A 26,725-nucleotide genomic window follows, 5' to 3' on the forward strand; every position below is an offset into this window, starting at 1 on the left:
AGAAAACATTGATTCAGCCAGAGAGTTGCGTGGTGAGGTTCTCTGCAAAGATAGAAAAATCAGAACTCCATGGTGGACACAGGAAGTTAAAGAGGCAGTGAAGCAAAAGAAGAAAGCATATCAAAAGTTCCTGGCAAATAAGTATATAGGTATGAAAGTCTTACAATGGCTGCACTGCATAGTTCAGAAGGTCTGGATAAAGGAACGAATTCCAGATGATTGGAGTAGAACTCTCTTAGTACCCATATATAAAAAGGGAAATAAAACTGAATGTGAGAATTACAGAGGTATATCGCTACTGAGTGTTCCTGGTAAGAGTTATGCACGTATACTTGAGAAACGGTTGAGAATAATTGTGGAAGAAAAGCTTGGTGAAGAACAAGCTGGATTCAGGCCAAATAGAGGCTGTCAGGATCAGATGTTCACTTTACCACAAATTGTTGAGAAATCATGGGAATATAACAGAGATCTGTATTTAAGTTTTGTAGATCTGGAAAAGGTATACGACAAGGTGCCCAAGAAAGAGAAGCTATTCAGTACGCTACAGTTATATGGTGTCAATACTTGTCTTTATTTGAGTCGAAATCAGCAGTTAAAATTGAAGGAAGTTCAGGAAGATGGTTAATGTTAAATCTGATGTCAGACAAGGATATACATTATCTATATGGACCATATTATGAAGGAAAGTCGTATTAAACCTGATATCAAAATTTTAGATGTTAATGTTAGCTCTTTGCTTTATGCAGACGTTGTTATACTTCTAAATAAATCCGCTACAAGTCTGCAAGATTCTCTGTTTAAATTGAATAACTGGTGTAACAGATATGGTATTGAAGGTCAGCAATAAAAGACAAAGACAATGAAAATAGGCAGAAGGATTGAAAATATCAACTGCGTTGTGAATGGAGAACCTATAGAACAAGTAAAATATTTTAGCTACTTAGGCACGATTTTTAGTGAAGATGGTAAATTAAATATGGAAATAGACAACAGAATCAACAAAGCTGGTATGGTGGGAAGTCAATTGAATAAATTTATATGAAATAAGAGAGAAATTAGTCGGAACACTAAATTAGCTGTATACAAGACAGTGTTCAAACCAATTTTAACTTATGGATCTGAGAGCTAGGTCAGAAGTAAAACACTTGACCGAAGACTAGAGACAGCAGATATGAGAGTCTTGAGAAAGATTAGTGGTACAAACAGATGGCATCGATATCGTATTAAAAATTAGGATATTAGGAAAGAACTTAAGAACTGTCAGCTTCCAGGAATGCATTAGCAGAGCTAATCTCAGGTGGTATGGTCACTTGAACAGAATGGGAGAAGAAAGATTAGCAAAACAAGTGTTCTCTGGGCAGGACAAAGACCCAGAGGAAGACCAAGATATATGTGGATTGATACAGTAAAAAGTGCCTTAGAAGATAGAAATATAAGATCTGATAATGTTGGAGTCTTGACAAGTAACAGACTGATTTGGAGCAAAATTAGATAGGAAGTTAGTAATGATGTAAATTTTTCCTGTAGTACTATCATATCCTGTACACCCCCTTGAGGGTACATTGCAGGAATTTGATGATAATAATGTATGATAATGATATTCATAATGTTCTTTGTATCATTTGATGATAATAATGTATCATTACATTATTATCATCAAATTCCTGCCGTGTACCCTCAAGGAGGTGTACAGGATATGATAGTTCTACATGACTAATTTGGTTTAAAGATATCATTAATCTTGCCTATATTTTAGATCTGTTTCTTCAATGTAATCTATACTAGAGCCAAGATAATTGAAATGGCTGACTTCCTTTAAATGCCATAACTTTTGTTTTATCAGAAGATATTCTCTTTGCTTTATTTGATAACAATCCTGTTCAGGTCATATGGAGCTAACTGTAGTTTATCTTCCATCTGCATATAATAATATATTTAGTTGGTAAATTTGGTTCTAATTGTATAGCTGTTATTTTAATATCTCATTCCCATATATATATATATATATATATATATTAAAAAGAGCCTTCCAAACTATATCACTGTGCTATTTATCAGGTGACAATCATGTAAAACATAATCAGCAAGAGAACTGTTAAATGACTAATTTTGTACATATCCTCAGGTTATGACCATTATTACATGACACCTCCAATGATTCATCACAGAATGACACTCCACTCTACACTACTTTAACCCATCATCTATATGTTGTTATATACACACTATGCCACAATTTATCAACTACATCCATATCGTCTGCTGCCAGTAATGGTGTTTTTTGGATCTATTTCTTCAAAGTATAAATTATATGTATACTAGATTAAATTACAAAATTAGAAGGAAAAAAAAGTTTTTTTTTTTTAACAGTGAGAGAATTCCATTTTAAGAACTGTTATACAATGAATGAACGTGAACCATATTTGCAATATAGCATCAGAAATTACATCAGCACATTGCAATGAGCCATGCATGGCTCATTGCAATGTACTATATAGGTCTTCTGATATATGCTGACCAAAGAAGGCTCAAGATGAGACCTTAGCTTTTTATTACATTAGGTTGGACATCTTAGCATTTTGGCAATTTCTTTAAATCTGGAAACACAGTTATTGAATTCATTGTAGGGAATTCCTGTATGTAATGCTAATCCTGATTTATGTGCTCATTTTTTCTCCACATCTTTGAGGTGATCTTTGATCGATTTCTCCCAATCAATCCCATTTGTCCAACATAGCAGATACTGCAGCATGCATAGAAAATTTTGTGCACTCCTAGTCATTTGAGTGGAGGGAGACGCTATTATAGCAATTTTAACATTCATAGACACTTTTTAGTGGTGTGAAGACAACTTTTAGTTGTATTGCTTGAGCATTTTTGCTCTCTTATCTGTAACATTTTTAATGTAAGGCAAAGAAACAGCACTTTTGTAGTTTTCTTGCTGCTGTATATTCACTGGAATATGTAATGGTCTGTTTAAAATATTATAGATAGTTTTAAGATTGTAGCCCATTTTTAGGGGCACATCTCTAAGATATGCTATTTCTTGTTCTTTTTGTTGTCATCACTTGATATAAAAAATGCTTTAATAATAATGTTTTGGCAATACTCAATTTTTTGTGCTATGATTCTTCACTAAAATGAGAACATATAAAAGAAGTGATCTGCTCCTTTCAGTTTCCAGTGTAAACTAAATTTTGTGGTTGAAGCTGTTAAGGAAGTCTGTGAAATTGTGAAGAGAATTTTTGGAACCTGGCCAGATGACAAAGATGTTATCCATGTACTTCATCCAAAGTCTGCATTTAGCATGATATCTGTTGAGGGCTGTTTGTTATATGACTCTCAACTGCTAAATGCAGGGAAATGGATGCTCCCATTACTAGGGATAAAAACAAAGCATCATCAAAACAGAGACACAGCATTCACTGTATTCTACTGATGACAACAAAAGAAGGCAACAAGTAGTAACATGTCTTTGAGATGTACTTCATTGATAACATCTTAAATAGATCATTACATTTTACAGTGAATTTAGAGCAGCAAGACCACAAAATGTTGTCTTGCTGCAATACAACTTAAAAGTTATCTTTACACCACTACAAAAAAAAAAAAAAGTGCTCATGATGTTAAGATCGAAAAAACAGCCTCCTTCTCTTCTCAAGTAATTAGTGTACAAAATTTTCTATACGTGAAGTATCTGTTATGTTGAACAGATAGGTTGATTAGGAGAAATCTGCATCAAAGAACAAATGAATGATGTGAAGAAAAAAGGGAACACATACACTGCTTGGAAAGAAGTCAACCTCATGGGCAAAGTGCATCATGCCATGTAACTAGTCTTGTGTTTATAGCCAGTATAAATTAGAAAGATATGATGCTCCCAAGTCAGTGCAACTGTGCTGGGTGAAGTGACTGCAAAAATGAAAGTGATGGAGTTTAAAAGAGGTGTTGCTATAGGATAACACGTTTCAGTCCTATTCAGTAAATAGTTGACAAATTGGGCCATTCCAGGTCAACAATCAGTAATACCATACTAAGATGGAAGTGCACAGAATTAACCTCAAGTGCTACCCACAATGGATGACCCACCACACTCACTGAACATTACTATAGGATGGTACAAAGGATAATATGTAAAAACTATTATTCGCCAACTGACATGTTGAATGCAGAGTTCCGGCCATCTACTGGAACACGAATCTGCACAAAATCATTCAGAATCGAGGCTCACAACATGCAAGTCCCACATTACCTGAACCAACATGCAGTGTCATCTTCGGTTATGTGTGTGTGTGTGTGTGTGTGTCTGTGTGCAGTGTAGACATGGAAGCTTGGAAAGCTGAGTTATGGAGCAATGAATCACACTATACCCTCTACCGAGCAGATGGATGGATGTGGCATTTGCCTGGTGAACATATCTTACCAGAGTTTGTAACCCCATCTGTGAAATTCGGAGGTGGCAGTGTGATGGTATGGTCCTGCTTTTCCTAGTTTAGCCTCAGACCTCTGTGATGCCACAAACATTGAACCATGAGAGGTATTGGAACATTCTAGACGGTGCAATGCTTCCTACTTTGTGGTGTTTCTGTGGAACTGACCATTATCTCTTTAAGCAAGACTGCACCATGTCATAAGGCTTCTGCTCTGACTGTGGTTTGTAGACATGATTTGTCACCACACAAGACTTCCACAAAGCCCTGACTATGAACTGGAGCATCAGATGAGGTCAAGGGACATCCACTCCACAACAGCCCAGGACATCATTACATACCTACAGGAAGAATGGCCCAGAATTCCCATTGATCACTATTGAATGCTTGTGAAAAGTATGCCCTGTAGGATTGCTGCAATCATCACAGCAAAATGAGGTCTTACATCTTATTAAGGTGGGGGGGTCCATGGCTGTTTGGTCCTCACACTATGGTGTCCTTTGACTTCTTTCCAATCAGCATACATCATGATTGGCATTGCATATTACTAAAGAAAAACATCCAGTATGTTGGAAGATCACATGAATCTTATACATAGAATTCAACAAGTATGTTCATAGATTTAAAGCTGTCAGTGCTATGTTTTCCAAGCCAGTGTAACAAAAACAAAAACCAAGTTCCTTATCTTGAACCAGCTGTCGTCGGCATATGTCAACAAAGTAGGTCATAATAGAAGTTACACAGAGCATCTTATAATAATGTAGTAATAATAACAATCTGATATCTTGATGCTATATTCCACATCCAATTTAATTTCATTTGTTGTATAACATTTATTAATTTAGAAATCTCTGTTAATACCTTTCTTTTTTAAATTTTATAATTTAATCTGATGATGTACAGGGTGATCAAAATTAAAGTATCCCTTTTTAAGGCCTTGTGGAGTGCCATCCAATGATCCATATGCTGCAAAACTTTGCAGGAATACATTATGGATCATCTTGAAACGATATCTGAGAGGGAAAAAAAAATAGTAGTTCCAAAATTCACCACCACAAGAGTGTTGGAAACATCAAATGCATGGAACTTGCATATAATGCAACTGGGCAGGTACCAGGAAAGTTTAAAAATATGAACATATGATTCTTCCCTTCATTCTGGTTGTTAATACCATCCATGGATGACACTAACCTTTTCCCAATGTGCTTTGCTTGTGAAGCTGTACTACCTAAACAGTTGCAATGCTGTTGCTGCACTTTGTGAATTTTGTCACCTGAACAAATGTTGATGAGGTCCACTATCTCCATGTGCTCTGCAACGAATGACTAGTCGTTCTGAGGAAACTGATTGTTGGGAGTTAGATCTGGCAGAGTTTGCAAACCAGTCAGTTCCCAACAAGTCACTGAAGTTGCTACTGCCATTGTGGAGCATGCCATGAATAACAGAGTTGGTTCCTGTTGCATCAAGATACATGGATGTGCCTTACACAACTATCTGGAAAATATGAAAGATTCTGAATTTCTATCCATTCAAGATAACCTTTTCACAGGAGTCGTGCCTACAGCACTTTGAAGGTTGACTGACATTTGCTTTAACATTCCTTGCTTGAATGGAGTTGGATGTTGTGTGGCTGTGAATGATTTTGAGGGTATTCAAAGCTGATCCTACAACATTCTATCTCCTTTGCCAACCTAGAATCAACCTTGAACACAGACCTGAACATTCTGGAAGAGTACTTCAAGCAGTGGTGCTTGAAGCCAAATCCAACAAAAACTGTGTCCCCAGTATATCACCTGAACAGTGCAGAGGCGAATCGACACCTCAACCTTTCTTTCTGTGGAAAAATGGTAGAACATGAGCCTCACCCGAAATACCTTGGAGTGAGCCTGAACAGAAGCCTAACATATAAAAGGCATATCACCAACCTGTCCAACAAAATTAAAACAAGAAATAATATCATTTCAAGGGTTGCTGGAACAACCTGGGATTGTGGTGCAAAAGTCCTAAGGTCGTCTGCACTAGCCCTCGCATTCTCTGCAGCAGAATATTGTGCCCCTGTCTGGGAAAGAAGCACACACTAACATTATAGACACCCAGCTAAACTCTACCATGTGCACAATTAGTGGCACAGTGAGAAGCACCCCTCTCTCCTGGCTGCCTGTCCTATCTAACATTGCCCCACCAAACATATGGAGAAGACAAGCCTTGATTAAAAAATTTAATAAAGTAATGAGCAACCCACTCATGCCCCTGCACCAGACTCTCATAAATCCACCTAGTGTTCGCCTAAAATCTAGAAAGCCTTTCTGGTCCATGGACAAACTCTCTTCAGCTGCCCTGCCATCAACACCTGACATGTGGAGAGAATACTGGTCCAACAATCTTACAACAAATGGCTTCCTGGTTGAAACTGTTTGCTGGAAGATTGTTTCTTGTGCACAACTCTCTATGCTCCACAGCCTTGTTTGCTCTTCCTAGGAAGATTTGGTCATCTATCAACAGGATCAGAACTAACCAGGGCAGATGTGGCTACCTACTACATAAATGGAGATTGGTAGACCACCCTTATTGTGATCAGGACAGCCACAAAGTGGTGGATGAGGCCTTGGATTGACTTTCCAGACTGGGCATTGACCTGTAGCTGTTCTGTATTCCTTTTTACATAAGAATAAATAAATAAATAACTGTGAAGTGCAGGTTTGCAGATTTGTTTATCATTGGACCATTCTTTTTTGAGGACATTTGCCAGTTCGTTACTGTGATCTGCTCACTTACTGCTGAGAAGTATCATGATGTGATAAACAGTTTTGTTGTGTCACAGCTACAGCAGCACCTGTACATGAATTCAGTCATTTTCATGCAGGCTGGGGGCCCCTCCATATATTGGTACTTGATACTGGGTCCCAAGCACTTGGGACCCAGTATCAAGTAGGACATTACAAGGTGTCCCTTCTGCTAAGTTTTGAATGACACTGTCAGAGAAATATCAGATCTCTTACTGATGTAATCCTTTTGCAATTCTGGTTTATTTATTTTACATTTTCTAGGGAGCATAAAATTGGACTCGTATCTCATTCCTCTAGGTGGGGGTGACTTTCTCTTCCTATGGCAATTACTAGCTAGGTGCCCACTTTGTTACAGTTATGACTTCAGGAGGCTTTCTTCTGCCTTTTTCTTTGCTATTCCCCCCCCCTCCATCCTGACAAGGCTTAATTTTGGAGGTGGTCATTTGGAGCTCACGTAGTTCCTTGATAATGGCATCTAGTCGCTCCATTACTGGTTGATGTAACCTCTCTACCTCCTATCTAAATAACAGTCTTACTGCTTCCATGTCAAAGGAATCGGTTAATTTAGGTTTGGTGGTCAATTTCTCTTCGTCCACAACCTTAATACGAGTCTTATTCTCTAGGTCTATGTCCCTTTCTTCTGTTTCTCTTGGATATTTTTCTTCCTCGAGCCAGGTGTCCCACATTTTCATGCAGGATGGGGGCCCCTCCATATATTGATTGATCCATACAGGAGGTTCTTCGAGAACATTTTACAGAAGCACTTGGGATCCAGTATCAAGGACTTTCTTAGAGTCACAGGTGTAATAACCTAACTGTTTAATTGAGTGTACTTTTTTGGAGGTAGAGGCAGGATGAATATCGCCAAGCCTTTCCTCTCTCTCTCTGACTGCGAGGTAACAGTCTAAGTTCTTTATCTTCTTTTTATACACTGTCTCTTTTAGTTCATCCTTTAATCCCAATTGAAAATAATGGAACACTGCCCAATCCAAATGCGGTTTTTCTCCAGAAACACTCAGACTTTTCGCAAGGTTTAGTTATCCTATTGTAAAAGTCTGTAACACTTTCTTTGTTTCCCTGCGCACAAATCTGTCATTTCCAAAGATTAGGGCTTGCATTCTTCACCCTGGAATATTGGGATTAGGATATCAAAGTATCCTTAAATTTAGAATATTCAGAAGTGTCTCTAAGAATAGGGGAAGCATTTAAAAAGATCTTTGCCTTGCCAACTACTTTGTTTCTTAGGAGAATCAGTAACCAGAAGTCCAACTACCTCCCTATTTTTCTTAATTCTTCTACAAAGCCAAAATAAGAATGTCATCATTATCGTCCCCAGAAACGATGGAATAACAGGGTGAGGATTTACCTTCCTGAAAAACCTCCTTGTCATCCATTATCATGTCAGTCCTAGTTAGGTCATAATCAGTATTGTCACAACTCATATTAATACAATTTCAACTTACAAAAATTACTACCTGTTAAACTTTACCTGTTCCTTAAGCCAAAACTATCCCAATCCACTTCGCTTGAAATTTATTATGTGGATCTCATCCTGTGGACTGTGCCATTTGTAAACTTTATATTATTATGTTATGTTTTTATTTTAACTTCACTATGCTTAGGCTATCTCTTTCTCAACATAAGCCTCCCACAGTTAATCCTTTTGTGACCTATTTATGCCCCCTCCCCACTATTAGACAAACATTGTGGTATAAGTAAGACTAATGTGTGCAGTTTCCCACTCTCGCACAACGTCAAATTGGGAAATGTATTTTTTATTTTCAACTGCGCCACCTAATTTGATTGGATATTGTTTGAAAGATGGGGTGGGAAAAACAGGAAATAATCACAAAACTTATATACTAATTCTCAAAAATGCAAGTTGTGACTAATTGTTAAGTCTGCAGGTTCACAATTTTTTTTTTTTTTTAGAGATAGTGCATTGGCTAAGGAAAACAGACCAGGTAATTACAAAAACACAACATTTTTTTTTTTTTCTAAGACAATAATTACAAAGGATACAAAGGACATAAGTTACTGAGAAGTAAACCACACAACCATTAAACAAAGATTAGAATGTAAGATTCATGCAAGAAAGCTCACAATGTATTTAACACTAAGTTACTTTATAAGGAAGTTTCCTGTGACATTGCTATACAAAATTTGTGCACTGTGATCACAAGTAACATAAACTCATTCTTTATAGTAGCATCTTAAATCTTGTCTAGCTACATACTCTCCTTATTAGTACTATGCAATTAAACACACAATCAATATCCAAACACAAAAATAAACATACTATTCACCCACAACACTTTTGATTTTAGAAACCGCCTGTTTACAAACACTTAAGCAACACACTCAATTCCGATACACACCTTAACGAAGATACAAAAGCTGTTGCTTAACTCATAACCAAGTGTGAACAGTCCCAAAACCTTTTCAGCAAACCATCTCAGGCTTTGACCATTCCTTTCCTGGAAAATTTCTACTTGCTGCTAGGACTTTCACTGGCAGTAGTCTTATAGAACCTGCCTCATTGAGATACTGCCGACATCGGAAGTTCTCAGATCAGACACTATCGACCCTCTACGGCCTGGAGAATGGCCGGCTACAGGAATACGGCTGGAGATGTCGATATCGAGAACACAGCTGGCACCTGTGGGAGAATGGCCAATGATCATGGGAACACGTCCTAACGACTACAGAGAAAGGCCTTGATGGCGACCGGAGAAAAGGTGAGCCAAAAAGGGAGGGAAAAAGGAGAGTGAGCTAAGAGCTACAAGCCCCTTATATATCATACTTATTCCTTTGTTCTCATGGTCTACTTTTCTGGGATAAGCCTATAGCGTTATGACGTCAATGCTGCCTGTTTCGTTAAACAACATTTAGCTTCACGACCTTTGGCAGATATTTGTCATTGCTAATCTGGCTAATCCCTACCAAACTTTACAATTAAGTCGATCTATTGCACTTTTCCAGCAATTCTTATAAGATTATATTCAGCGCGTAATATTTTCACATTACATTTTAAATATTTGGAAATGCTGAGAGAAATAAAAATTATGGAAAATCAGTTGCAAAATTTAACCATAGCAAATTATTTTTTCTATCTTGCCACAGATTTTACGGTTTGGGATCATCCTAATTGGGATGATCCCAATTAGGATGATTGGGATCATCCTAATAACTTGTCAGCACTGAAAGACAGCATAATGTGGTGTGCACAACATCAGTCCCAACCAGCACTCTGCTGTTTAACACACTGTACAAAGGATGCAGTATGTGGCACACCGGGAAGGGCAGCACATTGAACAGTACAGCCTGTGAATACATAATGAAAGTGAATAAAATTTGTTATTTATGCTTATGTCGCTTTTCTCCTTATGCACACACACACACAGAGAAAAAATCACTACCTCTACATTCGGTACATCACACTGCACTCCTGGTGGTGAATTTTGGAACTTCTTTTTTTTTTTTTTTTTTTTGTGGCTTCTGCGTGACATGCATGTATTCCTGCAAAGTTTTACAGCATTTGGATCACTGAGTGGTGCATCACAAGGCCTTAAACAGGGAGATACTTTAATTTTGATCACCCTGTACATGACATGATGCATGAAAGTATTTATTAAACAGTTCTTTTTCTGATTGTGCATAGTTCTTCCCTGATAAATAGCAATGGACATTTTACAGTATGGAAACTAATTCAAACTACATCACTGCTTTGCTGTATTTATTTTTATCTATTCTGAAGATGGGTCACTTGTTTTTACTGTTATGGTATGATTTTCGTATTTATTGCCAGTTGCTTTTATTAACTGTGTAGATAATTCACTGTTAACTAATATTTGAAGCATTTTGTTTCTTTTTATAGATAAAGGCTTTTTTTCTGTGAACAGGATATGAGTATTTTTTGTATTAAATCCCACTCTGACTTCATAAAGACAAATAGCAGAAACTCCTCCTAATGGTAGCCCTGCCTTCTGCTCTCTCACAAAGGCCATTGAACACAACTTATACTCAACTGTATTTCCACCCCTCTCTCATCCTGGATGAGAGAGGGGTGGAAATAGCACCTAAAAAATAAAGGTGACCTCCTGGCATTGCTCTTTTCCCCCAACTCCTCCACAGATGATCAAAGCATATTGCCTTCTACAATATGTCTCCTCTGGTTTTCGGCAAAAGGATGGAAAGAACTTGTATGCTAAAGTCTTCTGGTCATTTGGGTATCTTCTCAACAATTATATTTAAATGTTGTGATCAAGAGTTAACAATTTTCCTGTATTGTCTCTATAGTCTTCTATACATCCCTAGCACTTATCTCAACACAGAAATAACCATATATCCAACCTATTAAAAAAAAAAAAAAAAAAAAGTAAGTCTGCCATCAAACTACTCACCAGTTGCCATCACCTTAATCCTCACCAAATTAATGGAGAAAGTCATTTTCAACTTCTCCACTATCTGGAAACCTACCAGTTAATCAGCAACCTCCAGTTCAGATTCTGCCAATCTAGACTATGGCTGATTTCTTAACCTACATCACCCAAAATTGGACATATGCCATGAAAAAACATGCTTCACTGTTAACACTTCTAGAACTTTTGATCATGTTTCGTTTGATGCCTGCTATACAAATTACCATCCTCTGTAATTGGGAAGCCAGCTTTCTCTCAGGTCACTGCACATAATAGTTGATAGTTCCCTCTCTTCGAGTTTCGCCGCCAATTTAGGAGTGTCTCAGGGATCTGTTCTATTACTTATGCTCTTTCTCCTATACATAAATGATCTACACTTAATCACCACTAATCCTATCACAAATTTGCTGATAATAGTGCACTCCATCCTACTCATTCAACAAACCAGGTCACTTGTTTTTACTGTTATGGTATGATTTTCGTATTTATTGCCAGTTGCTTTGATTAACTGTGTAGATAATTCACTGTTAACTAATATTTGAAGCATTTTGTTTCTTTTTATAGATAAAGGCTTTTTTTCTGTAAACAGGATATGAGTATTTTTTGTATTAGATCACACTCTGACTTCATAAAGACAAATAGCTTTATGAAGTAGTTTTAAGTAGTGCTTAGACAACCCAAGCTTCAACATCATCTCTAACTAGTGCCTTAAACACCGATCACCATACCACCCTTCAGTGGGGTGAGGACAACCTACTCACATTCAGTGCCAGTAAAATGCTTTTTTGCCTTTTCTTTTGCAAAAGAGATCTCAGCTCACCTTTACCGTTACCCTCAGTAATACAAAATTCCCAGACAGGATCATATCTCTCTGTGCGGACTGACATTTCTTTCTGGCTCTTTTCCTGGCATAAACACATCACATTAGTAGCTTTCTCATCCTAAAAAAAAACAAACAAACTAGGAATTCTCTTCTTCTCAAAATGTTATTTTTTGCCTTCCCAGCTACTAACTTTATACAAATCCAACCATCCTTAGAATACTGTTTACAAGTTTGGTGTTGTTCACCTAAAACTTCTTCGAAAAAAATTCCCAGTGCTGTCCACAGGAGGGCAGTTAGACTCATAGATGATTCTGCAGCCTCTATCTTACAGGCATACTGTTATCACCTGTGTTTCTTTTATAGATGCTTCAGTGGTCATTGTTCCACTCAACTGGTAACTGCCATTCTTCCACTTTCTGTTGGGCCAGTAAAAACAAGGTACAGCATCTGCCCAACATCCCTTTTCAGTATAACTGCAAACACATGGAACCTGCTTCTCTTCTTGTTTTATTCTGTGTACTTCTGTCCTCAAGGTCTTCCTCATAAAGTATTAATAAAGAAGGCTATTCAAGAAAAATGCCAATAACCCCATTACCTGTATCCCACACAACACCAATATGGTTATAGGTTCTACCTCTCATGGATCGTATCATTAAAAAAAAACAACAACAAAAAAGAGAACATGAATTCTGTTTGTTTATTAATTAGCTATATGAAGACTGAATCAATACATGATCAACCCCCTTTCTAAATTTGTTTTTGATCTTCTGTTATAGCTACTTTATTATATAATTACTTTTCAATATTGCTATCATCATCATCAAATTCCTGACATGTACCCTCAAGGGGTGTACAGGATATGATAGTACTACACGAAAAATTTACATCATTACTAACTTTCTGTCTACAATTTTCCTCCAAATCAATCTGTTACCTGTCAAGACTCCAACATTATCAGATCTTATATTTCTTTCTTCTAAGGCACTTTTTTACAATCCAACTATATCTTGGTCTTCCTCTGGGTCTTTGTCCTGCCCAGAGAACACTTGTTTTGCTAATCTTTCCTCTCCCATTCTGTTTAAGTGACCATACCACTTGAGATTAGCTCTGCTAAGACATTCCTGAATGCAAACAATGTCAAGTTCTTTCCTAATATCCTAATTTTTAATATGATATTGCCACTAAGGCCATCTGTTCATGTCCCTGAATTTTCAAAGGACTCTCATATCTGTGGTCTCTGGTCAAGTGTTTTATTTCTAACCCAGCTCTCAGATCCATAAGTTAAAATTGGTTTGAACACTGTTTTGTATACAGTAACTTAGTGTTTTGACTAATTTCTCTCTTATTCCATATAAATTTAGAGAGTTGTAGAGTAGGTACTCTCCCTCGATAAATCTTTGGACTCCATGGAGGTGTCACATAATAATAATAATAATTTATTTAGTAGACTTCCTACCATACCAGCTTTGTTGATTCTGTTGTCTTTTTCTATATTTAATTTACCATCTTCACTAAAAATCGTGCAAAGTAGCTGAAACGTTTTACTTGTTCCACAGGTTCTCCGTTCACAATGCAGTTGACATTTTCAATGTTTCTGCCTACTTTCATTGTCTTTGTCTTGTTATTGCTGACCTTCATACCATACTAGTACAGTTATTGAGTTTAGTCAGGATATCTTGTAGGCTTGTACCGCATTTATTTAGAAGTATAATATCATCTGCATAAAGCAAAAAGCTGACATTAACATCCCCAATTTTGATATCAGTTTTAATACTAGTGTCCTTCATAAGGTAATCCATATAAATAATGAATAACATTATCCCATATGTTATGTACATCCTTGTCTGACACCAGATTTAACATTAAACCATCTTCCTGTACTTCCTTCAATTCTAACCATTGAATTACAACCCAAATAAAGACTAACTATTGCTTAATATAATGCCCCACTGACACTGTACAACTGTAGCGTATTGAATAGCTTCTCTTTTGGCACCTTGTCATATGCCTTTTCTAGATTTACAAAACTTAAATACAGATCTTTGTTATATTCCCATGATTTCTCAACAATTTGTGGTAAAGTGAAAATCTGATCCTGACATTTGGCCTGAATCTTGTTGAATGTTGTTTGATTCAGAATCCAACATGACTTTCCGTCACAAGAACTATATTTGTAAATATTATTTGATGTAAATAACATAAATTATAATTGATATCATATAACTACCTTAATTATGTCAAATATTTAATTGCTTAATCAAAGAAATGTTTTAATGGTAAATAGATTCTGTATTAAATATTATTAAGCTGTTTTATTTATTATTTTGTCAATATTGTAAGAACTTATATTTGTAATTTAACTACGCATTTATTGGAATGCAAATATTCTATTTATTCTTTTCATGAAAGTTAACGTTATGTAATAACTGAATGTAGTTTTATAACCTAATGTAACATTCGCGAGAATGTTTACGTCTATCGGTTGTCATAGAGACGCGTGGAAATAAACGAGCGCGTGTGAAGGGAGCGTTTGTAGAGGAGAAGAGAAAATAGATACGTAGTAGTAAGAGGGAGTCGGAACGGAACTTTGGAACTATAAGGTAGCAAGGAAGTAAACTAAAGAAGTAGAAGTAATTAAAAGATTCCTAAGGATAGGAGTTGAGTAGATATTTTTTTATATAAGTGAATCTTATAGTTCGCTGAGAGCAAAACCAGCCGTAGTAATAAAAAGAAATTATTGCCGTAATCGGATAATTAGAGAACTGGACATTCAAAGAAGAATACTGAAAAAAATCCAGTCAGTCTACAATTGCGACTTATTTCTGTACTACCATGAAAGGGAATTGTACGGAGTTAAACTAGTTGATGAATGATAAATAAGAATAATTAATGTACCTTATAGTTGTTATCTGGATTTTTGAAGCGCGATTAGTAATGTTTTAGTTATTTAGTGTTTCGCAAGTGTGATGAATACAATTTGAAAGTGTGCTCACAAAATATTGGAAATACTGAAGATTATTTCTGGTAAGGACAGTCATATTAGTTTATTTCAGTGTATGCAGATTTAAGTATTAGTTCCGTTGCGCTGTTTCTAACATTAACTGTAGCTTACCATCGAGGTTGAGAGTTGGAAATATAGACATTGAAGTGATATCTACCGTGGTTAGTGCCTGTTATGAGTTAATCGTAGAGTGTAGCTGAGAGATACATGGAAACTGAATAAATAAGAAATTCTATTGTAATAATTTGAGTAAAGAAACTTTGTGATTCTGAAACTGTGAATTTGTTTGAGAAAGTTTGAAAGATTGGATTAATATGAATGACTTGACTTGATGTGCTAACTTGACTGGTTTGTCATATTTAGAAGTGGAATTTATGTATTTGTCAAATAACCATATATTAAATATTTTGTTTGTTAATTTAAATATTGTGTTTGCCTGAATTTCTTTTTACTGCACCATTCACAAAAACTCGAATCTAGCGGGAATCCCAGAAAGAAAGAAAATAAATACCATCGGCCTGAATGAGTGAAAAGACTGCTAACTAATTTTGAATTAATCCTACTAATTCATATAGACTTATCTAAGGATAGAGTGGCGCAGTATAATAGAAATTTCTCTACCCTTAGATCAGTGATTAATTTGCAATTAGTTTTCCTTATTTGATGAAAGTGACTTTTAGCAAGATGGCGGATCGAACGTCAAGAGAACACGTCATGACACCTTGTCATATGCCTTTTCTAGATTTACAAAACTTAAATACAGATCTTTGTTATATTCCCATGATTTCTCAACAATTTGTGGTAAAGTGAAAATCTGATCCTGACATTTGGCCTGAATCCAGCTTGTTCTTCACCAAGCTTCTCTTCCACAATCCTTCTCAACTATTTCTCAAGTATTCTTGCATATTACCAGGAACACTCAGTAGAGAAATACCAGTTTTATTTCCCTTTTTATATATGGGTACTATGAGAGCTCTACTCCAAACATCTGGAATTTCGTCCCTTTGTCCAGGCCTTCTGAACTATGCAATGCAGCCACTGTAAGAGTTGTATACCTCTATACTTGAACATTTCTGGTGAAATATCAACTACCTTTCCACATTTCAGGTTTTTAATGGCTTTTTCTACTTCAAGTATGGATATGTATTCCTGATTGCATATCTGGTCAGTGTTTTTTACCACTCTACTGTCACTGATTGTTTCATTTAGCAATTTTTTGAATTAATTACTCTGTACTTCAAGGATATCTTTTTTCTCCAGTGTTCATGTCACCTTTATCATCTCTAATTCCTTTTACAGCACTCTTTCCTCCATTTCTTAGCTTCTTCAACAACAAACTCCAGAATATCTTGCCACCTTCTTGATATTTATTTTCTATGTTCTTATCAAAGTCTTCCCATGACTTTTGTTTAGCTAGTTTTACACAGTGTTTAGCTTTCTTACATTTATCTCTGTATTCTCTAAGAGCACAAGCTGACTTATTTGCCAGGAACTTTTGATATGCTTTCTTCTTTTCCTTCACTGCCTCTTTAACTTCCTGTGTCTACCATGGAGTTCTGATTTTTCTATCCTTGCAGACAACCTTACCACATGCCTGTCTGGCTGAATCAATGTTTTCTTCAGGTTTTGTCAGTGAATCTTCAAGGTTTGGTTCCTGTTCTCAAACTCTTTAATTGTTTTCTTCAATAATGTTTGTGTATTTCAGTCTACAATTCACATCTGAAAACTGCTCAACTTTTATTTGCTTTACAACTTTCTTACATGTTCTTCTTTTCAATATGAAATTCAATTTTATACTGTCTTGATGGAGCTCCAGGCCTGGCGTCTTCAGTGGTTGGAGCACCTGTATTGTATGGACCCCGAAATGACTGTGAGACAAGTGTGGGAGGCACGACCCCGATCAGGGAGGCCAAGAAGGATATGGGCAGATCAGGAGAAGGAATACCTGCAGGCTGTCGGGTTGGAGACCAGAACGTGGCAGACAGTCACATAGGACCATGCCCAGTGGCGACATGTAGTGCTTGATACCAAAAGTCCCCCAGGGCTGATAGCACCTGGCTAATGTAAAATGATATGTACTGCTCAAGACTAAATTATTATTATTATTATTATTATTATTATTATTATTATGATTATTCAGGCCTCCATGGAGTCAAAAGACTCATCGTGGGAGTTCCTTCCTACGAAACACAAAGTCTATCAAGATTCATCGTGGGAGGTCTCTCCTAGGAAACACAAAGTCTATCATACCACTCCTTGAACTCATTGACCATTCTCGCTCTCACCACTCCATCAGGCAATGCATTCCGTGGTTCAACCACCCTCCATGCATAGAAACCGCTCCTCACCCTCTTACTCACAGTATCCTTTCGTAACTTCCAGGAATAGCTCCCTTGTCATCACTAATTCCCACTGTTCAACCAAGCGAAAGAACTCCCCAGTGTCAACCCTGTAACTACCCCTCAACAGTTTAAAAGTCTCAATCATATCGCCGCTCCTTCTATCCACCAAACTCTGCAGTCCACATTCCCTCAGCTGATCATAACTTTCCTCATTCCCTCATAACTAACACTGTACAGTCCTGAAACCATCTTTATCTGCCTTTGTACCCTTTCCACAGTTCATTTATCCCCTTCAAATCCTGGGGACCAAATCTGAGAACAATAGTCTAAGTTTGGTCTAATCAGGCTCTTATACTATGGAATGATAACTCTTTTATCTCTGCAGGTCAGTGTCCTCATTATTGCAGTAATCCTGTGTGTTACCTTCACCACCTTTGCAATTTGTCCTCTAAATTTCAGGTTTCTATCAATCATCAACCCCCTGATCTCTTGTCTCCCCTACTTTCTCCAGTAGAGTATGCAGCATCCCATCAATGTATCTCAAACCTCAAGACCTTATATTTTGCTGCATTAAACTGACACCACTCAATCATTTGCTCATTTGTCTAGCTTATTCAAATCCCCTTGCAGGGCCACCACATCTGCACTATTACTAATTATCCTTCCCAGCTTCACATCATCTGCAAACAACTGAATATCCTCCTGCAATCCACTGACAATGCCATTGATATAAAGGTTAAACAATACAGGTTCCAGTACCATCAATTTTGTATTTTGGTTTAAGCCAATCAACAAAGCTGGTATGGTAGGAAGTCAATTGAATAAATTCATATGGAATAAGAGAGAAATTAGTCCGAACACTAAATTAGCTGTATATAAGATAGTGTTCAAACTAGTTTTAACTTAGGGATCTGAGAGCTGGGTCAGAAGTAAAACACTTGACCAAGGACTAGAGACTGCAGATATGAGAGTCCTGAGAAAGACTAGAGGCGTAAACAGATGGCATCAATGGCAATATCATATTAAAATCGAGGATATTAGGAAAGAACTTGACATTGTTAGCATCCAGGAATGTGTTAGCAGAGCTAATCTCAGGTGGTCAATTAAACAGAATGGGCAAGGAAAGATTAGCATAACAAGTGTTCTCTGGCAGGTTAACAGGAAAACGACCCAGAGTAAGACCAAGATATAGGTGGATTGATACGATACAAAATGCCTTAGACGATAGAAATATAAGATCTGATAATGTTGGAGTCTTGACAAATAACAGACTGATTTGGAGGAAAATTGTAGATAGGAAGTTAATAATGATGTAAATTTTTCATGTAGACACCCCCTTGAGGGTACATGTCAGGAATTTGATGATGATGAGGTCCCAGTACTGAGCCCTGTGGGACCCCACTTGTAATCTTCTGCCTCCTTGAAACTGCCCCACCATACACAACTCTCTGATACCTATCAGACCTCCAATCCTGAATCCAGTTGACCAACCTGACATCCAAACCCATGCGCTGCAACTTAAATATAAGCTTATCATGCGACAAATGCCTTTGCTAAATCCAAGAAAATGGCAGTATATGCCTTTCCCTCATCTACTGCCTATTGTAACTTTATTATAACAGGCTAGCATATTACTAAAACAAGAGCTCCAATTAACAAATCCATGTTGAATCTCACAGATAACATTACCCTCATCTGCTCAATGCTGTATACGGTCCCTCACCAATTTCTCCAAGATCTTAACAACTACTGATGATACACAAACTGGCCTATAATTAGACACTTCCAATCTGCTACCACCCTTATGCAATGGCACTACCTTACCTTCCTTCCATTCTCTGGGTACCTTTCCTGTAGCCAGACTTTCATTGAAAAGCCAGGTCAAAGGAGCTGTTAGTTCTTTAGCATATTCTCTCAAAACCTGGTAGTGAAATACCATTGAGTCTCACAGCTTTACTGACATCCAGAGTACTCAGTATTTGGAACACACTCTCCTCCTGCACCTCTAAACCTCGAACCTGCCCTATCCCTCTAGTATTAAAATTTACGCCTCTAGAATCAAATACTCCAATAAAGTGTTCATTGAACAATTCCACAATGTCCTCTGCATCAGTCACTCTATTCCCATTTTTATCCCACAATGTCATTCTTCCACAATCATTTCTCCTCCTACTAGCCACATAGCTAAAAAATTCCCTAGGATTTTCTTTGGATATTAGGGCCAATCTCTTCTCATATTCCAGTTTCGCCTTCCTTACCATACTAGTCACTCTCGTGGCCTGTGTCTTATATTCTTCATGCATCTGCTCTTCACCCGTCTTCTTATATCTTTTCCATAACCTCTTTTTCACATGCAGTTCCTGTTGAATATTGTTTGTCATCCACTTTACACCAAATTGTGTCCTCTTCTTCACTTGTGGAATACAGCTAACTATTGCTGCTAACAAATATTCCTTCACAATTTCCCAAGCACTAATGATATCCTGGCCTTCCAATTCCTCCCTCCATGAAACTCCCCTAAGTTGATGTCTAAGACTATTATAATCATCTGCCTTATTATTCCACATACGTTCCCGTCTCTTTGATACTCCTGCATGTCTATTCATTTTCCAAGTCAAAACCATATGGTTACTCTCTCTCTCTCTCCAACTGGTGGGAGGAGATGTCATCTCAGTTATTATCAACTCTTCTGATGCTATGATCAAATCCAAAACTCTTGAACCTCTTGTTCCTTCTATTACATGTTGCCTAAGACATTTGTCCCTCAAGAATTCTAGAAATTCCATTCCCTTATTTCTACATGCATCTCCCCAATTTATACTGCTGTAGTTAAAATCTCCCATAACAATCATTCTTCTTGCACTTGCCAAACTCAACTGTCTAAACATCTCATGGTCACCACCCTCTGTGCTCCTTGGTTTGTAGCAACATTCAACTAAATATCCTGTCTTGCCCACCTCTACCTCACACCATATGCTTTCAAAATCATTATTGTTACTGCCTTCCAAAGCCTCCACTCTTTGAAGACATAAGTCGTCATTTATCATAAGCAGTACTCCACCACCACCACTCTTTCCGTTTCTATCCTGCCAAAAAATGCTGTACCCTGCTACTTCTATTCCTGTTATTATATCCTCTTCTGTCAACCACGTCTCAGTGATCCCAATAATCTTTGGCCAGGCTGATGCTATCAGTGCCACCAATTCCTCTCCTTTATTCTGGATACTCCTGGCATTAGTGTAAAGCATAAAAATGGCACTGTTTCTATACTCAGCATTATCCCCTCTAGACTCCACTGGGCTCAGCATTACCTGATGTCGTCCTCCTTCTCCCATGTACATGGTGATCACTTCCAGTTTCAAATCCTCTGTACACTCTAGTGTCCTGCACAAGGAAGAAAACATCACTATCAACAATAATATAATCAATGAGATTTCTTATTCCTTGCCTCTTCTCTCCATGTTAATTTGTGCACATTTTTATGTTGGAACATTGTGTTAGTAATAACCATTCCAAGTCCTGAGCAGAAATTGAACAGGTATTTCCCATTATTATTAGCTTTGCTCTTTTCTCCAATTTTTTCCAAAATATTTTTGTATGTGTGACCATTATTTCCTACTCTGCTATTTAGATCTCTAACAAGGACCAACTTTTCCTTTTTCATTGTGTCAGTTGCTTTCTCTAAAGCCTCAAAAAAATTCCTGCACTTCTACATTATTCTGTGGGACCATAGATGCAAACGAGTCTCATTGTCCAGTTCCCCATTCTGATGAAATTGCCCACATCACTCTACTTGAAATTGCATACCATTCAAGAAGATTAGCCTCATATTTAGTGTTGAATACTATGGCTACTACTTCTTTTCCTTGATTGTTATTGCTTGAATATAACATTTGGTATTTATTGCTCAGAAATATCTCACCCATTTTATGTCGATCTGGTACTTTCCAACTTTCCAATTCCTCAGCTAACTCCATTTCTTTGCCATTCAGGCTTTTTATTTTGATAGTACCTATCTTGAACTCTGATGTTGAGTTGTGGTGTGTTTTAGGATTTGTTCCAGTAGCTGGCTTTTTGCTGTTTACCCTGGTTCCCTGGCAAAAACAACGTGGGCCTTGTTTATGAAATTTGGCATGAAATTCTGTCATGTTGACCATCATTTTATATTGTGGTCTAAACTAATAAGAATACAATTTGGTTGGCTAAATACCAAATTGCCAGCTCATCTTTGTTTGTTCAATCCAAGTAGTAGTTACCTAACATGGTGCACCATGAGAAGGTGAGGATTGGACATTAAGTCAGAAACCCTGGTTTGTTCTCCACATTCCTAGGCCACATGGAGTTCTCCTCAGTTATACAGCTTTGACACTTAAGCATCCCAAGTATTGATATATATATATTGTATCCAGAAATTATTATTTATGATGGATTTTTTTCCTGTCATCTGGAGTTATTTCTGATTGCAAAATTTTATTTAATATATTTCATAGTCTCTCAATGTTGTTCCAAACCAGCATATTTAAATAATTCCATATTTATTCTATCCTTTGTTTTCTTGTTGTTGTTCGTTTTTTTCATTTTCTTTAAAATTTCATTTAATTCATCTAATGTTATAGTTTCTCATTTTTTTACGATTATTAATGTCAGGAGTGTTAAATTAAATCTTTCCATAAGTTTTATTATCATGATGATGATGATGATGATTCATGGAGTCAAATGATTCATCGTGGGAGATCTGACTATTACACACAGTTTATCATACTCTGCCTTAAATCACTGTCTTTGCATTCACAACACTCCCAGACAATGCATTCCAATCACCCACCACTCTCCATGCAAAAAATCTGCTCCTCACCCCATTGTTCGCACCCTCCTTATAGAGCTTCCACGAGTGATCTCTTGTTTTCATTTTGTTCTTCCCCATTCTATGTTAAACATGAACCGCATTAATCTGGTATCTGCAATTTACATTTCCTCAATCTGTCTTCATACCCTGCATTTCAGAGACCAGAAATGACCTTAGTTAATTGTCTCTGGAACATTTTCCGGTATCTCCTAATCCTTTTGAAAATCAGGTGACCAAATCTGTTCACACTAATCCATATGTGGCCATAAGATATTGCCACCAATTGTATACTCTGCATCCTATCTTTGCTTTCCAAATTTTAAAGCTACACTTTGCTACGTTGAACTGGCAACCTGTTCATATTTCATATTTAATTTGCCATCTTCACTGAAAATTGTGCCTAGATAGCTGAAATGTTTTACTTGTTCTATATGTTCTCCATTCACAATGCAGTTGATGTTTTTAAAACAGCAATAAAAGACAATGAAAATAGGCAGCCTATTTTCATTGTCTTTTATTGCTGATTTTCATACCAAGTTTATTACAGCAGTTATTCAATTTGGACATGGAATTTTGTAGAATAGTATTGGATTTATTCAGAAGTATAACATCATCTGCATAATGTAAAGAGCTAAGATTAATATAATCAATTTTGATATCAGATTTAATATGACTTTCTTTCATAATATGATCCATATAAATTATGAATAACAGTGGATATAATAGGTATACCCTCGTCACACACCTAAGTTAACATCAAACCATCTTCCTGTACCTCCTTCAATTCTAATTGCCGATTTACATCTCATATAGAGATTATGTATTGCTTGATATTATGTTCCATTTACACCATATAACTGTAGCATTTTGAAGAGCTTTCTTGTTGGCACCTTGTCATATGCATTTTCCAGATCTACAAAACCTAAGTACAGATCCTTATTATATTCCATGATTTCTTACCTATTTGTTAAAGTGAAAATCTGATCCTGACAACCTCTGTTTGGCCTGAATTCAGCTTGTTCTTCCCCCAGTTTCCCTTCCACAATTTTATTCAGTCTCTTTTCAAGTATGCTTGCATAAGTCTTACCTGGAACACTTATTAGAGAAATTCCTCTATAATTCTCACATTCAGCTTTATTCCCTTTTTTATAGATGGAGACTATGAGACCTCGGCTCCAATCATCTGGAATTTGACCTTCTGACCAATCCCTCTGAATTATGAATCCCTCTTCTGACCAATATATCTGAATTATAACCACTGCAAAACTTTTATACCTCCATACTTGAGCATTTATTACTATTATTACTATTATTACGGGCAACTCCAGGGAGTCATTAGACTCATCGAGGGAGGCCCCAAATCATATTCATCACAACTATTTGACATTCATACAGTATCTATCATACCTCGCCTTAAACTCATTCACTGTCACAGCATCCACTACAGACTCAGGGAGCGCATTCCACTCATTCACTACTCTAAAAGTAAAGAACCCAGCTCTAACACCTTTACTAACCACACTTTTGCCCAGTTTCCATGGTTGTCCCCTAGTCCTCCCACAACCAGCCCTGTTCTCAAAAATATCTTCTGAATTAATTTTATAGAAACCCTTCAGTAATTTTGAATGTCTCAATCATATCTCCCCTCCTTCGCCTATCAACCAATTTTTGCAACCCACAAATCCTCAACCTGTTCTCATACGGTTCATTCCACAGACCTGCTATCATCTTGGTCACTCGCCTCTGGATCCTCTCCACCTCCTCCCCATCAAGAAGAAACCTAGGTGACCAAATCTGAGCACAGTAGTCTAGATGGGGTCTTATCAAGGCTCGATAGAGAGGAACAATAACCTGCTTGTCTCTGCTTGTCAACGTATTCTTCAGCAACCAAGTGATTTGATGAGCTGTTTTGGTCACTTTTGCAATGTGTCCCCTAAATTTCAATTCCTTATCTACCAACACTCCTAAATCTCGTGCCTCATCAATTTCCTGGAGCAGGGTTCCACCAATGCAGTAAACTGCCGCCAATCTTTTCACCCCAAAATGCATAACCTTACATTTTGCCACATTAAACTGACATCCATTCTCCTTAGCCCAGACCTCCAATCTATCCAAATCATCCTGCAAAATTTTGACGTCATCTGCATTCACTATTGCCCTACCCAACTTCGCATCATCCGCAAACAAATGAACTGTTCCTCTCAGATCATTTCCTATATCATTTATGAACAAATTAAACAGCAGTGGTCCAAGAACAGATCCTTGTGGCACACCACTAGTCACAGGCCGTCTTGTGGACTCTACTCCCGAGTAAACCACTCTCTGATATCTCTCCGTCAACCACCCTCCTATCCATCTCACCAACCCTGTGTCCATTCCCATATGCTGCAATTTACTGATTAGAATTCCATGTGGAATCCTGTCAAAGGCCTTGGCAAGGTCCAGTAGAATCACCGTAAACCCATTACCCTTATCCAGTTCAGCCGTCACTGTGTTATAATACGTGAGCAAGTTACTGAGGCATGACCTACCCTTCACAAAACCATGCTGTCCCCGATACAGTATCCTATTTTCCTCTTGACTATTTTCTCTAAGACCTTGACAATGATTCCTGATATGCTAATCGGTCGGTAATTTACAACAGCAGTCTTGGAACCACCTTTATGCAGTGGAACTATTTTCCCCTCTTTCCACCCGCTCGGGACTAACCCAGACCCGAGACTCAAATTATGGTCAGATAGCATCTACTTTTCTGCATTTCAAGTTTTTGATGACTTTTATAATTCAAGAATGGATACATATTCCTGACTGCATTATGATATCTTCTCAGAAACTTGCTAATATCCAACTACATTAAGATATAAATCAACATCCTTAATTTTGTTGATGAAATCCTTCAAATTCTTCATGTAGAAATATGTTTTTCCTATATGTGGAATTAGTAGCTTGTGGGTCAGATTCTGTTGAGTGATTTTTGTATTTTTCTGCAGAATAATTAACATTATGCAAATTCCACCTGTCATTAAGATATCTCATGAGTTCAACTCTGTTTGCAATGGAAAAAACCTTGGTAGTTTCTGTGACATGTATGTTTAGCATTTTGGCCCCACATATGAGAACAAACTAATTATTTGAATCTTTGTGTAATACTTTGGTTAGCATAGATCAGATTCTGAGAAATTTTAAATTAACTTAGATTGATTTGCAATATGAATTAATACATGATTCAGATTTTTTTTCATCTTTTTTTAAGGGCCTCTTGGGATGGTACATGGTAAAAAGTGGCTTAGAATTAAAATCAAGTACAGATGAAGTGGCAAGGGTTAGTCAATATCGACTGGCTGCACACTTAGGAACGGCATTTATTCTTTACAGTCTGATGCTATGGTCAGGATTAAATCATCTTTTACCCCCTCAGAAGGTGAGTTAATTATGTATATATGACTACAGTTTTGTCATAGATGTAATCATAATCTTAACATAGATATTTATATTAGGTAGATATTTATGATATGTAGATATATAGATATTTATGATATGTAGATATTTATATTCAACTCATTGTAAATTCTGAACAGCTGTTAACTTGCGCAAATTCCAAATCTGCCCTGTCACAGAATCGTAAATTACTATGATTGAGCAGACTTTTCTTTTTTGGTTCCATTCTTCACTAAAAAGCAGGTTATTACAACTACAAAAAGGTTTTTCACTTGGTTACAAATTAAATTAAACTTGCCAAGAAATTATATTGTTTAATCCTTTATTATCCGGCGCTGTAAGCAAACAAAGTTTGTGTGAATTACCTTCACAGTTGGGACTACATATATATATAGAGAGGCTGATGATTTCACATCAGCTGCCTTAATATCCCATAATGCAAAGAACGTATCCTTATGGATATGTATAATGCTATGCATTATGGGAAGGGCCACTACCCAGACCAGTTTCAACCTTAATTGAGGTCTTGTCAGTGGGAGTGAGATCCAGAAGAGATACCCTGACTTCTGCATTAATTGGACCTTGGTATTTCTTCTGTGTCAAACTATAATCCAGAGTATTTTAATGAAGTGATGCAT

The 26,725-nt window shown here is 37.0% G+C and overlaps 1 protein-coding gene across 2 annotated transcripts in view; it reads left to right on the forward strand.

Moving 5' to 3' along the window:
• LOC150107256 (heme A synthase COX15) overlaps positions 1-26,725 on the forward strand; it is a 159,849-nt gene that overhangs the window by 38,416 nt on the left and 94,708 nt on the right. For both annotated transcript variants that reach the window (XM_090391762.1, XM_090391761.1), the window contains exon 6: positions 25,903-26,070. In XM_090391762.1, the coding sequence (XP_090247888.1) occupies positions 25,903-26,070 (168 nt within the window). The remainder of the gene's footprint in view (positions 1-25,902; positions 26,071-26,725) is intronic.

This window comes from Typopeltis vanoorti, chromosome 4, assembly GCF_054136105.1.
Source record: "Typopeltis vanoorti isolate ZY-2024b chromosome 4, IOZ_Tvanoo_1.0, whole genome shotgun sequence".
Classification (NCBI taxonomy): domain Eukaryota; kingdom Metazoa; phylum Arthropoda; class Arachnida; order Uropygi; family Thelyphonidae; genus Typopeltis; species Typopeltis vanoorti.